The 13,780-nt window shown below is 45.6% G+C and overlaps 1 protein-coding gene across 1 annotated transcript in view; it reads left to right on the forward strand.

Annotated features, from left to right (window-relative positions):
• The first annotated feature begins 3,179 nt into the window (after positions 1–3,179).
• LOC146208380 (cell adhesion molecule Dscam1-like) overlaps positions 3,180–13,780 on the forward strand; it is a 39,083-nt gene continuing 28,482 nt past the window's right edge. Inside the window, exons 1-3 of the mRNA XM_084597177.1 lie at positions 3,180–3,189; positions 5,094–5,399; positions 12,467–12,586. Coding sequence (XP_084453303.1) covers positions 3,180–3,189; positions 5,094–5,399; positions 12,467–12,586 — 436 coding nt within the window. The remainder of the gene's footprint in view (positions 3,190–5,093; positions 5,400–12,466; positions 12,587–13,780) is intronic.

A 13,780-nucleotide genomic window follows, 5' to 3' on the forward strand; every position in this document is an offset into this window, starting at 1 on the left:
TGCGGCGAAGCCCGACACGTAGGAGTACACGCAGGAATACAAAGGCGCTCCGCTCCGCTCGCTTCGGCAGCATAGTGCATTCTAGATGAAACTGCTCTACTCCGGAGCACATAGGAGGGCGACATTGTCGGCCGATGAGTGAACGAAGAAAAATTGTGTTTTTCTCGTCTCTGTGACATAGAACGCAGTAATGGAGTTATGTTAAGCAATGATGTCTTGAAATAAAACTGTAAACGTGTTCTCCTTCAGCAGTAGACGCTCACTTCCTTGAAACAGCAGACGCTCCAATAAATAAGTTATTGGAATAGATATTTAAATCTACATACACCTGTCCTAAACACATTTTTATTTTACTTTTTTTTTTTGCATTTTCCGCCATAAAGGAAAGCTAAGTTACTCATATGATGTGTGTTAAAAATCTGCAGTTCCAAATGCGCTGAACGCGAAACTACGAGTAGTAAGTTTCGACATATGTTAAAGATGTAAACGCTGGAGCGTTAAGAGCCCAAAGTTATCACTTTGGTTTTTTGCTTAATTATCACTTTGCGAGCTCATGCAATCTTCCAAGGACTGGGATCGAATCCCGGCCTCGGCGGCCGCTTTTCAATGGAAGTGAAAAGCAAGGCGCCCGTGTGCTGTGCGATGTCAGTGCACGTTAAAGAACTCCAGGTGGTCTAAACTTCTGGAGTCCTCCACTACGGCGTCTCTCATAGCCTGAGTTGCTTTGGGACGTTAAACCCCGCAAACCAAACCAAACCATCATACGTAGTGGCTGCTCTGCGAAACCGAAGCGGACAATGACCAACAATTATACTGGGAATATAGCGAGCTTTGTAGCGACCTCTAAGCGTCAAACGCATGTCCAATATGATTTGTCGAAAGCGTGGGTTCTGTTCCCTACTTCCTCAACATGTCTTGTTACGCATACAGCACTGCACGGTTTTCAAAGACGCCGGTTCCAGAGAGGAGAGAAAAGTTCAGTGGCGTTGCGGGCGAGAAATGCGAAGAAGGGAAGAGGAAGTTCCAGCATGGAGAAAAAGGGGAGCGAGGATGCAGGGCGCCCTTGAAGCCTTCGTTATTGCCACCAGCTTATATGGCGAGCCAGTTCGTTCCTTCCTGCTCCACTCTTCCCTTCGCCGACCGCCTTCCGTCTGAGCGAGCGAGCCAGTATACGCCTGTGGTAGGTGTACGAGACACCCCGGCGCAGCTGGGCGCACAGTCCCTGATGATGAAGAATTCGTGAAAGTGTTTGAAGTGGCCTCCACAATGGGCGCACAGAAAAGAGCTGTCTTGACGATATCGTCTTCGCTTGCGTTGCCGTTCGCCTTTGCCCAAGTGTTTGCATAGTTCTCTAAAATTGGCTGCTCCTCTCAAGGCCGGCAGTGGCGTCAATTTTCGCCTCTCATTTTCCGGGCGCCAACTAAGGCGCTGGCGTCAGCTTTCGAGGAATTGTGACGGCCTCCAAAGGAGGCGGCCAACTTCGCTGTGTTCCAGAACGCTACAATATGAGGGCGCCGAGTTCTCCATATTGACTTCATAGAGAGCACCGAGGCAGTAAGTGTTTGCCATGGACATTTCGCACAGCTGCCTCCCAAGTTATGAAGTTTACGGGCAAAGCTAGCACCACTTCCGTTGTATAGGTCAGCATATGACCAAGCATTCTCGCTATTTTATTTTTATGTTTATTTTATGTTTACACGAAATAATATATATCGTGACACCTGATAGCCTTTACTGGTAACATTCATTGACTGTCTGCCGGTACAACCATTATCATTCATTTTAAGTCCACACTAAGGGCAAAAGGCGTAAATATTCTTTGTTTTGCCAAGTCGCCGATTACGACCGCTCATAAAATGCTTCCAAAGGAAATGCACACAGACAGCGCATGTCACGATAACATTCTGTTGTAAAAGAATGTGAATGTCTGCTTTCAATGCTTGCAACGCCTAGCCGGTTGCATTTAAAAACCGCGACAATAAATTTAAAATTGTGGATTTCACAGCGCGAGCAGTTAATGTGGAGTTTTACGGAAAAACATCTCTGTCGTCTTCTTTGCCGTTCTGATACCCATAAAGCGTCTCTGCATCCAAGTGTCACCGGAGGGAGGAGGCATGGTCACGTGATTATACCGCGAACACAAAGCCCGTGCCTTCTGCCTCGCTGCAACTTTCCCCAAACTAACAGACCGACAGTTCCCGGGATAGGTGTCTATATTAGTAGTAATTTAACGTCTGCGCAGTCGCGACCTATTTTGGGGGGACGGACTTTCCACGAGATGCATCTGTCTGTGCGTTTTGATTGGCACATGTCAGCCGACTCTTATATGCCGCACTGCGAGTAGTGTAATCACTGCTAAAATAGTTTTTGGTATGTGTGTTCACAAAGCAGCGGGTAGTACTGGTTATGCGACGTATAGAAGAGCTCAGTGGACCGAAGATATGAGCGAAAATATCCAAACTTTAGAGAAGTTCAGAAGTCTTGGCTTTCAATTTGCTCCACGCTATTTGTACCTACAACTCAATCAAATTAGAAATCAAGTATGAATCTAAGCTGACTTCGTTACGTGTAGCCAAATCAAGAGGACAGCCGCCTTTCAGTGCATGTGGGGGTTTTAAAGCTCACAGTAGTTCCGATTATACCGATACCTTCGTATTTTCTAGCCTAATGTGTCTACAGTAGGATTACATCGTTATTTTTAGATGTTCTAGAGGGCGTATATGCAGCAAAGACTGTATTCGTAATTTAAGGCTAATAGAGCAAACGCATATGTACTATTTGTTGCAAAAGTTCACCGTAACTTTCGGATGAACGACTTTGTGGTTCGTAATCATTTGAAACTGACGTTATACTTGTCAAAGGAAGACTAAGGGCCATTAGCCAGGCAGTGAATTGTTCTGATTAAATTCCAACGACCTGAAATTTGGTAACTAGTGCATAATATGCATCTGCGAGAATTTTTCAACAAGTTTGCAGCCTTTATTTATTTTATTTACACCGATTGTTTATTATGTTACAAAATAAAACGTCTCTAATGTCTCCTAGTAGCGGTGAAAGTTCGCGCTGTATTAGCACAAAGTTGCTTTTCGAGCTGAGACGCCGCGTACACCACTACCAATATTGCACAGGCTACATCGTCGGCGAATCTTTCTCATCGTCACGATGAAGACTGACGAATGATGAATACACGTGAGCATCACTGCTCCGAAATATCGGCTGGTGCTTGGCGTACAAGCTTTGGCGACGACGCTCCGACAGCGCCCCTGTCAACAAGCCACGCGCCTGCTCGTGTTTCATCCTGACTGATTTTGGAGCGACGAGAACGAGCGCGTGTCGTCGCTTCGCCTACATGCACGTTCCGCGCCAACCGCGTATGTGTATTCTTGTTTGGAAGGTCGGGCTGCTCTGCAGTTCTGAAAGTTCTCAAAATTGTTGCCCTGCAGGCAGCCTCGTGTTCTTTTCGGTGCGGAAACAACATGTTAAAACTTTCGACTTAAGCATCTGTTCGCTGTTCGCTACGCGCAGCCTTGTAGTCCCTTAATGCGCTCATACGCGTCGTTAGCTCATTGCACCAACGCGACGTGCGGATCGGCTCAGATAGCGGAGGCTCAAAATAATTCCGAAGCATTAAATTCGAAAGAAAATGCACTGCATGGACTATATGTAGCGCAATTAAAGCGTTTAGTGCCGGATGATGTACCTAAATATAATTAGACGATAAGGAGAGCCGAACTCGAATTACAAGCCCCAAAAGCACACATGACGATAAATTTGAAGTGCATAGACAAAGCTTAGTCATGTACCAGCAAATTCTACCTGTTCTCTCCAATCAAAAATAGCCGACGATTAAAATACTCCCTTGCGCAAAATTTTAGCGCAGCTCATCAACTGTTTCAGCTTTTCGACATATTGAGGCAAAGAATTTGAGCAAGTCATGTATGTACAATTACAGACAACTGTTTTTATCTTTCATACATACTCCTTCTTCAAGAAACACTCCACTAAAAGTTCTTTATCCAAGCGTAGCAAACTTTTTGGGAACCGCTCGGAGTTTTTATGGACATTCGTAACCGTTGTGGATAGAGCGTAACCAACTCCACTTCGATTGTTCTGGAAAATTTTGCAGCTTTACATCATCAACCGGCATCGCAAAGCTACTTTGCACTCGCATTCGAGTTCAGTGACTTGCCAGACCCCATAAAACTGCCAGCCGTGGTGGTCCGTGGCTGTTCAAGCAAAAGCCTGGCCATTGACAACCTCTTCGTAAGCTATGTGAACCACATCTAAATTTGAATTAGGTGTTAAAAACAAATAAATTTACCTCACACGGTATTTTTGGACAACTTGTGCCCAGCCCAATTCTCCTGTGAAGCTGCCAAACTGAAAAATATTTTTAATAATAGCAAGATCCTATCATACTTTGTAAAACATTTAACAAAGCTGACGTATAAAGAAGACAAAATTCGATCATAAAAATCTGCACTCATTTCAAACGAAGACAAATTTTGTTTGACCCAATGCCTTTCAGCGTGTTGTTCTTATTCATTCCCGAGTTTCTGAACAGGCAATAAAATAGACCATTTTATGTTTCTTCTTAACTTCACATTTCGAAAAATTCCCCTACTACTATATGTCTGTCATTCAGCAAACCTGGCCTTAGCGGCCGCTTTTACCTGGAGGCTAAAAGCAAAGCTCCTGTGTACTGTGCAATGTCAGTGCATGTTACAAAACCCCAGGTGGTTGAAATTTCCGTATCTCTTCACTACGGCCTCTGTCATAACCTGAATCGCTATGGTACATTAATTATAGAACAAGCCATAATGGTATTTGGAAACATCTCTATTTAAGCTACTGTTCTAGTGTATCGGATGACGTATTCTTTAAGAGTGTATGTTCGCGTGGCGTCAATATGTCAATGTTGCCTTCATTTTTCTTTCCTTTCATTTAAGCATTCCTTTGATAATACCGAGTTAACCTTAGACCCGCCGCTTATTGAGAATTGTTCCTTAATAATTGGTAATATCGAAGCGGCAATTATGCAAGACTTCTTCTCGTTCTCATTCGTTTTGATGCGTTGTTCTCACCACCCCCAGAGTCTCCCGAGGTTCATGTGCTGATACCCAGCAACCTGCGGCGAGGCGACACGGCCGAGATATTCTGTTCCCTGCGGCGGGGTTCGCTGCCCGTCGCTTTCCAGTGGCTCCACAACGGCAGGCCCATCACTATAGAGCGGGCGACCGACCCGGCGGGCACCCAGTCATTGTGGAAGGTGGATCACCGAGACCGGAGATCGGAGCTCCTCATCGAGAACATCGGCGCGCGGCACATCGGAAACTACACCTGTATCGCCAGCAATGCGGCTGGAAAGACAAGCTTCACGGCGAGCCTACTTGTCGAAGGTGAGCCAAGCGACAGTGAGGTGCTGATAAAACTGACCAACTAATTAAGTAATTAATTATTTGGTTAGGAAATTTTTGTTAATGTTCGCAAATTTTTCTCTGGGTTCACCCCCAACACTCAATTCTTGCATGAACGATAATTTTCAGACGCTTAGCTGCTTGCACCTTCCTTCCACGTCCATATCCGCAGCACTGTTTCATCAAATTTAGTCCCTGCTGGGGCCGACAAGGATGATTAGCAATCAATGGGTAGTCTTCGCGCTCGTTGAATAGCCGTAAGGAGAAATATTATTACAGCAGCAGCAACAACAATTGCCGATGCTAGTGTGTTTTTCCATAACACCATCAAAGAGCCCCGAAAGGAAGACTATACAAGTAAAAAGACAAAATGACTCGCCCGGACCATTTATTCATCGCGGATAATTCGTAAGGCAAAAGAAAAGCACAAGCCAGTACTCAAAGTGAGACAATAGAGGTGTACTAGTATATTAGTCTAACTTAAAATGGCAAAAGCAAAAAAAAAAGAAGCACCATAGAAGTGAGCGGAGTTTAGAGGTGTGTTCGCCTGTAGTAAAAAAAAAAGCAAACAAAATGTAAATTTTCAATAAAACGAATAATAGCTAAACCAAAAGAAATGTTCCTTTCTTCTATAGCCCACACTGAAAATTACTACATGTTTCCAAACATTCTTGCTGCTGCAACTTTTCGTGACACACTAACATTAACTAGAGAATTTCATCGTCCGTGCGACGTTTTTCATCTAGAACTTCGTATAATAATTCCGTAAACGCATCACGCGTCTACGTGCCGCAACTTTAAAGAACCTAAAATAGAACTCAACGGCATTCAGATGGCAATAATTAAATTCCAGCAACGCGGGAGCCAGCTCAGCATAGTGCATTTGGTAGCGGTGAAGAATGTAGCGAGTTCGAAATTCTCTCGGAGAACTGAAGCATGCTCAGCATCTGGAACAAGGGAACCAGGAGCACCGCTACAACCGAGAGCATCTGCTCCAGCACTCAACGCGATAGAGTTTTGAAACAAAGAAAACAGTAATGTAGAGAAAACGGACATGCGCCAAAGTTCCCGCACCTGCTCCAAGCTTTGAAACTTTTCATTGTCCAACATCAATTGGACACTCTGAAGCTAAAGATACAAATTTAAAGTTTTCAATTCTCTTCACAAAAACGACTAAAGTTAAAAAAAAAAAAAAACATAGTAGTCAAAGGCAGCATCTGGCTGCGTCCACAAACCTTCAGGAAGAGCCACGTCAACCTAATTTTGTTTGCGCTTTAGATTTCTCGCTCTCGCGCACTCATCGATAGAATGTAAGTGACGAAAAGAAGCCGACACGAGCATCGAATTCTTGAGCGCACTTTCTACTCGCGCTTAGAAGCAATAAATCGGCACAAAGAAAAAAAATTGAAAGCAAACAACTGGGATCCCTTAGAACTGCATCGATTGTTCGCATCCCGACCATTCTTGAGGCCTTCCTTTCACTTCCTTCCTCACCTGTGTTGTGCCAACTTGGCGCATTTTTAGCTTCTCTTTTTTCCCGGTGAGCCGTGGGTTAAGTGAAAATCCATACATACCGCTGAACCGAGATCACAACACGTGGTAGCAAGGAGCCAAGCTATCAGATAAGCAAACCAACGAAGAAAAAACATAAATTTGAAAGCAATAACAAATACAAGCAGGGTGGCTTCCCTTAGGAGAGTGGGTATTAGCCCCGGGGCTGGTAAAAATTTAGCGCCGACCCAGCAACGGCGGCGAGCCGAGCGAGGCGTAAAAAGGCGTCATTAGAATAAGCGCTGTACCGACGATGATGTAGAAAGGGCGGATGGTATCAGTGGAGAAGCTCTACGAAGCGTGCGAAGAAGGGGCGCTTAGCGCAGTCTTTCCAATAGGAAGGGGATGGGGGCGGCAAAGTGAAGGGTAGCTCCTATCGAATGTCGGCCACCCCTGTATATGGCGCTTTGAAATGAAGTAGAGGGCAAGAGGCGTTCATCGCGCCATGAAACGTGGCTTTGATTCCGTTATTCTTCTTTTGTAGGAGGAAACGATTTAGGCTAGCATTTAGATGGCGTATGAATGGCTCTAACCGATACGAGCTGATTGGCGATTGTGCTCGTTGCGGCGAAAAGATTACTTTATTATTATGAACATTTTTTTGCCCGCAACGAAAGTTAGCAAACACCAAGAGAAGTATTATCGTAGAAGGCGGTCCAGAACGAAAAACACAAGCAGAACTAAATTTTAATGCGACAGCATCTTACGACTTATCGCCAGAGAAATGTGGCGTCGACGTCCAGGAAGAATGGCCTCCAGAAACATCAGTGGTCAATCAAGATTGTGACGTCATCACCCCGAAGGCCAATGAGGAGCTACCGCCTAATTCGAAAGGACATTTTTGTTCATCCGGACTATAACGGATGGCTACCATACTAGCCGATGGTGTAACTCAGAATTTGAGGTTCCACCCCCGAAACTTTGGGTTGGCACGCACCGACCTCCAAACGTTAAGAAGCCAACTTGTGAAGCTCGACGTCGTATTACAACTCCCCTACAACCATACAGAAAAAAAAAAAAAGAAATATAGGAACCTATTTCTAAATATTTGATTGGTCTGCCACCAAGCCTCCAAAAAAAAAAAAAAAAAAAAAGAACAACGGGGAGATTCACCAGGAACATTTCCAGTTAACGTTGGCACACCTGGAAAACTTTTCGAGCCAGCCCCAATATTTCCAACTGTCCCGGGCCAACCCACAAAAATATCTGAGGGTCCACATGAAAAGTTTGAAGTGAACCTTGCCTCGACCACTACATTTGGTGGGTCACCCTTAAAACTGCGGATTGGGCTGAGCCATCCCTCTAATACTTCCTCTTTAACCGCATGAAAGTACCTTAAGGACCACCATTATTCTCCAGAAAAAGAAGGAGCCAATACTGTGTCCACTGTAAAAAAATAACTTTTATTCAAAAACAATGTGAGCTCGAGCTTCCATTCGTCCTACCGCTTCCGCGGTTTGATTTTACAATGGCCTTGGGATGGAGCGCATTTGGCAAGCACTCGCAGATTATGACTAGCAGCTTACCGGTGTCACTCAAGAGGAAAGTATACAACAGTTGCATCTTACCTGTACTCACCTATGGGGCTGAAACGTGGAGGCTAACCAAGAGAGTTCTACTTACTTTGAGGACAACCCAGAGGGCTATGGAACGCAAAATGGTAAGGGTAACATCAAGGGATAGGAAGCGTGCAGAGTGGGTCAGAGAAATAACTCAAGTTACCGACATTTTAGTGGAAATTAAGAAGAAGAAATGGGCATGGGCAGGACATGTAGTGCGAAGAGAGGATAACCGAAGGTCGCTTAGGGTAATAAACTGGATTCCAAGGGAAGGAAAGCGTAGCAGGGGGCGGCAGAAAGTTAGGTGGGTGGATGAGGTTAAGAAGTTCGCAGGGGTCAAGTGGATGCAGCTAGCACAGAACCGGGTTAAGTGGAGAAATATGAAAGAGGCCTTCGCCCTGCAGTGGGTATAGTCAGGCGGATGATGATTGTGATAATGATGATGTAAATATTAACCTCTTTTAAGCTTAATATGCTAATATAAGTGTCCTGAAAGTCAAAAGTTCGAAATTCTACATTTCGTGGCGTTTAGAAACGAAGACACGAAGAGAAATAAGGGCTGGTCCACGCATATTGGCTGCGCATAGCATGTAATAAGTAAGGATAATACCGTTACTGGCATTGTTATCCTGATGAAATGATGACAGTTTAACTTGTCGAAACGTTGGCTAGTCAACTAAGGCTTCCCGTCAATCCCCGACTATTATTTTCTGTGGTTGACCCGTTTATGTTTTGACTTCGCTTCTAGAAAACAGTTGGTAGACTGCGCTGCGTCCATGTAGTGCCTTTCCTTTTCTTTTTGACGTCTTATTTTCGAACGCAGCGCACACAGCAAAATGAGCTAGAACCAAATGCCCAAAATGTGATCCTTTGCTATCAAACTTCTTCAAGCGAGAAATAATTACGTTACCATCCATCACGAGCTACTAAAGCACATGTTGCTTGTTAATAGAAATAATAATATTTTAAATACGATCATACTTTGGCAGCCCGATCCTGTGATTATAATGCTACAGTGTAGCCATACACTAGCCCCAGTCTCAGGTCGTAATCGAGCTGTCGTGTCGACGTGTTGAGTTAAGAACAAGATCTTAATTGTTTTCCGGCTGCGCTGAATGCGCCTGAAAGGAATGCAGGCTAAAAAAAAGGAACAAAAACAGGCTGCTCTCTCTTTCTCATTTGTACAAAGGCCACAATTAAAGTTCGCGCGAACTCGAAAAGGTTTCACGAGAAGTAGGTCTCCTCCAACGAACCGTTCCGTTCCGCCAGGCGAACAAAATTTGTTGACAAGATTGCTCGAGTGCTCATCGCGTGCGATTGCGCGCAAACGCGCGGGGACTCGGCACTCTCTAAACACAACTGCAAATGCATCTCTTGCCTACCACACGGAATATGGAAGGAGTCACGTATGTTTGTTTTTTTCTATTTTGTTTCAGAGCTTTTTGCAATCACAATCTTGGCAACTGCATTATCTCACTTCACAAAGCCATTCAGAGGAGAACTTAAGCCGTACGAAAAGCAAAAATAAAACCCCTATTTTAAGGGTCTAACCCCAAGCAGAAAACTACGCACATCATGAGTGCATTGTGAACGCACCGTTGGGTTCAGGGCATTGCTTGTTCGCTGCACTTAAGAAGATGGGTTCCGGCTTTCCGTAGAAGGTGTGAAAAACAACCAAAAAAGGAAGTAAAGTCTGGATCAGAGCGGGCGGTCTCGCAGCACCGCGGCGGAGCCAACATCGCTGCTTGCGCCGCTTCCGTAAGCAAACGGCGCGCTCGCGAGCACACGCAATCTCGGGGAAAACCCAGCAAATTGCGTTACTCCGCTCCCGGAGCCCTCTGGAGAAGAGAAGCGAGGGGAACGAGAAGACACGCGTTCCGAGCATCAAAACACGGAAGCCCAGAACCATGCTTTAGGCAGCAAACAAAAAACGCCAGCCCGTCTATGCAGCAAACACCGTCAATGTGCCACAGAATGACCGCTATGAACAACGCTTTCTCTGCTGACGATTCAAACATGCAGCAAACGCGGGCACGTCTTTCTAAATAAGAAAATGTTGGAGGTAAAATTCCATACATCTAAATTTATATTACATGCGACCACCCATCGGGTCGAATAGCATAGTGCTCTTTTGCTCATGCTGTAGCTAGTTTTGTTGCCATGTTTGTCGCAAGCAGCAGATGGCGTTCGCATATTCATGGTTCCCACCGCATTAACCGCTTGGACAAAAAAAAAAAAAAAAGAAAACGTTGCAGAAATGCCGAACAAAATAAAAAAAAAAACGAATACCCATCAGCTGTGAGTATGACCAAGAAAAACCGATGAACAAAGCAATATGTGAGGTGGAAGTAACAACACCAAAGAATAGTCTCTCTTTATGCATCCTTGCTGCCCGAATTGTCTTTATTCATGTTACTTTAAAAAGAAACATGAATGAAGGCACAGAGTAGAAAGATTGAAAAATTATGACTGCAGAAGCGTTTTATAATGCCAGGGCAGAGCGGGTGATGTAAATTTTTTTCCCGCGCGGCTTGAAAAAATAAAACACAATTCTTACTTATACAACATGCAAAGTTTACCGAATTCGGAGGGGGCAACAGAAATATAACTTACGATATTATCCCTGTTATATATTTTCTTCGCCATTTCGTTTCTTGACTTTAATCTTGAGCACGGACGTTCTCGACGCAAAGTAATTTTATAAGGTTAGGTTAAACATATTTAACCGGCATATTTCGGCGAACGACTATTGGTTCCCTGTATTATTACTCATTCGCTTGTAATTACAAGACAGCACCCTCGTTGAGTTGAAAGAAAAAGCCGACGTCGTGTATGTGTTATTACTGAGAAGAATGTGAAATCTCGTTCAACAATCTTCAACTCACAAGCTTGAAAAAGCCTGCTCTCTACATAACTATGCGCGCTGCTTAAGGAAAGTGAACATTTCCTCAACGGACATAATAGCGACAGACTGCCTGATTCATGACTCCCATTTATAACATGTGACAACTTCAGCGCAATCGTTCATTACTCTAGTTGCTATAACGTCCCGACCTTTCAAGTGCTAATAACGGCAACTGATCACTACACAAACTGATCACATTAAATTGTGTCTATAAAATCCCGAATACCAATTTCTCGCGACCAGTGAATGCACCTCTCCAGCTCTTATACAGTACCCATTTTTTCACCACGTTCTCTCTATTTTTTGCGTTGTTTCGTTGTATCGGGCTGAGAAAGTAGTCTTAGAGTTAACTAACCAGCTCAGTAAAATACCCACTGGCACCCGCCAGTGCCATAGCATTCTGAACCTTTCTGCTTTGTCTTTGTTTTACCATTGTCACCGTATTTAATGAACAAGTTCTCTTGAGAAAAAACTTCTTGTAGCTGTCAAATGCATTCCTATCTTACAAACTTTCTTCATTCATCATTTCTACATACGCGGAAATGCGCTTTCTTAGACGGAATCGTCAGCGCCAAAAGCACGAGCACAAATCATTCGAAGGATTCAGCTGTCAGAACCGGTCAATAACCCCGCTTATGAAATAAAAAACTAGGAAGAAAGCAAGCGATACGAGACATTTTCTTTTAAGCTTACATCGTCATCTGGACAGTGAAAAGGAAAGTAAAAATACATGCTGTCAAGACCCAGCTTCGATTTCAGAACCTTCGAATATTTTCGTTTAGTTCCAGTGCTCTCTGTGAAATAATCAAACAACACTAGAGCAGCAAACCTTCCGTCTACAGTAAGTCTCGTTAACAAGCTCCTCTTCAATTCTTTGCCCCCCCCCCCCTCTCCCCCCCCCCCCCCGCCATTTTGTTCTCGGTGCATAACGAAAGAAGAAAAAGAAGTGTAACACAGTTTTACCAGACTAATAACTAGGCATCGTTGTTCTACAAACACAACAGTGTCTGCGCACTCTATATTGGTGTTCGCAGTTCCGCCGACTTGGCTGCACAAGCCCGGGGACCAGGCAGCTGTCGTTGGCAGCTCGTTGACCATCGACTGCGCCGCCCTGGGCCACCCGACGCCCGTGACCAAATGGACACGAAGCCAATGTAATTCTCCTATCCTCTCGCACCATTCTTGCCTTCATTGTAGCGCTGTCTCCCGTTCCCGTCCATTCTCTCTGCCTGTGCTCTCTCTCGCCGTGCCCCCGAGTCACATACCACTGGTCCCCTTCTCCGCTCGACCCCACGCGCTCACTACGCAACAGCAGCAGCCACGGAGAGTCCAGGCCCGCGGGTCCCAAACCTCCGGCGCACTTGTTCCAATCTTCTCCGCGTCCCGCGCTTCTTCTATCTTGCGCGTCCCGCGCTGGTTGGACGACGACTAGCCTTTTGTGCTGTTCGATTGTGCGTGCGTGTCTGTATCTCCTTGCTTCTTACACGCTTTGTTTCCCGGACGTGTCCGGTCGTGCGTTCTTCTTTACACGCTTTCCCAGGCTGGCTCTCCAGTCCCACCCCTCTCGTCCTCCGCAACGTTGCCGCGCATGCCCTCCGCATGTGTCCTCTGTTTTCCGTGCTTGCCTTTTATAGCTTGCACGCTCTTTCCGCTACTTCTCTTTGCTAAGTGCGTGTCAGATGTCCAGTCGCTATGTGCGCGCATCTGTTTGGGCGTGGACCCTCCCTCGTTGCCTAGCATTTCCCTCGCCTGTCAATGAGTACTGGGCTTCTAATAGAGTGTGTCCGTGCGTTTGTACTTGTGTCGCAACGTCGTTTACAGACGCTTAGGCGCTCAGCCTGCGCGCACGTGTGTGTGTGTGTACATGCACTTCGGAAATGCCCTTCCGTGCATGACCGCTTTCCGTTCCTCTATGACGACAAGGGTGTGTGTCCTTGTGTGTGTTTCTGCGTGCGTGAGCGCTTGCGTCTGCGTTCGCGCGAGCCGCCGCCAGCCCGTGTTCCCGGTAGTGTCGACACGCAAGAGGGAGGGAGTCCGGCTATATAAGCCTGTTTTATGACTTCATAGATGGCCGCTGGGAGCGCTCGGTAGAGCAGGAAAATGAGCGTCGTTCCTTCCAGCTGATGCACTCGCCGGACTTGGGCCGGAGCCCCGGTTCGCTGTTAGCTCCAGCCGGAAGGCGCTATGCGGAAGCCTATTATTGATCCGCGAGCCGCCCGTAAACGGTTCGATCTACGGCCTGCCGGCGTGCGTGTATGTACGCCTGAGCAAACTCCGATGCCGAGTTCTCCGAGCGACTTACGGCTGCTGTTTTCTCTCTTCTTGGTAGTAAAGCGTGAGCAAAGGAG

This window comes from Amblyomma maculatum, chromosome 1 (assembly GCF_055883805.1).
Source record: "Amblyomma maculatum isolate TAMU_Amacu chromosome 1, ASM5588380v1, whole genome shotgun sequence".
In the NCBI taxonomy this organism is placed as follows: Eukaryota; Metazoa; Arthropoda; class Arachnida; order Ixodida; family Ixodidae; genus Amblyomma; species Amblyomma maculatum.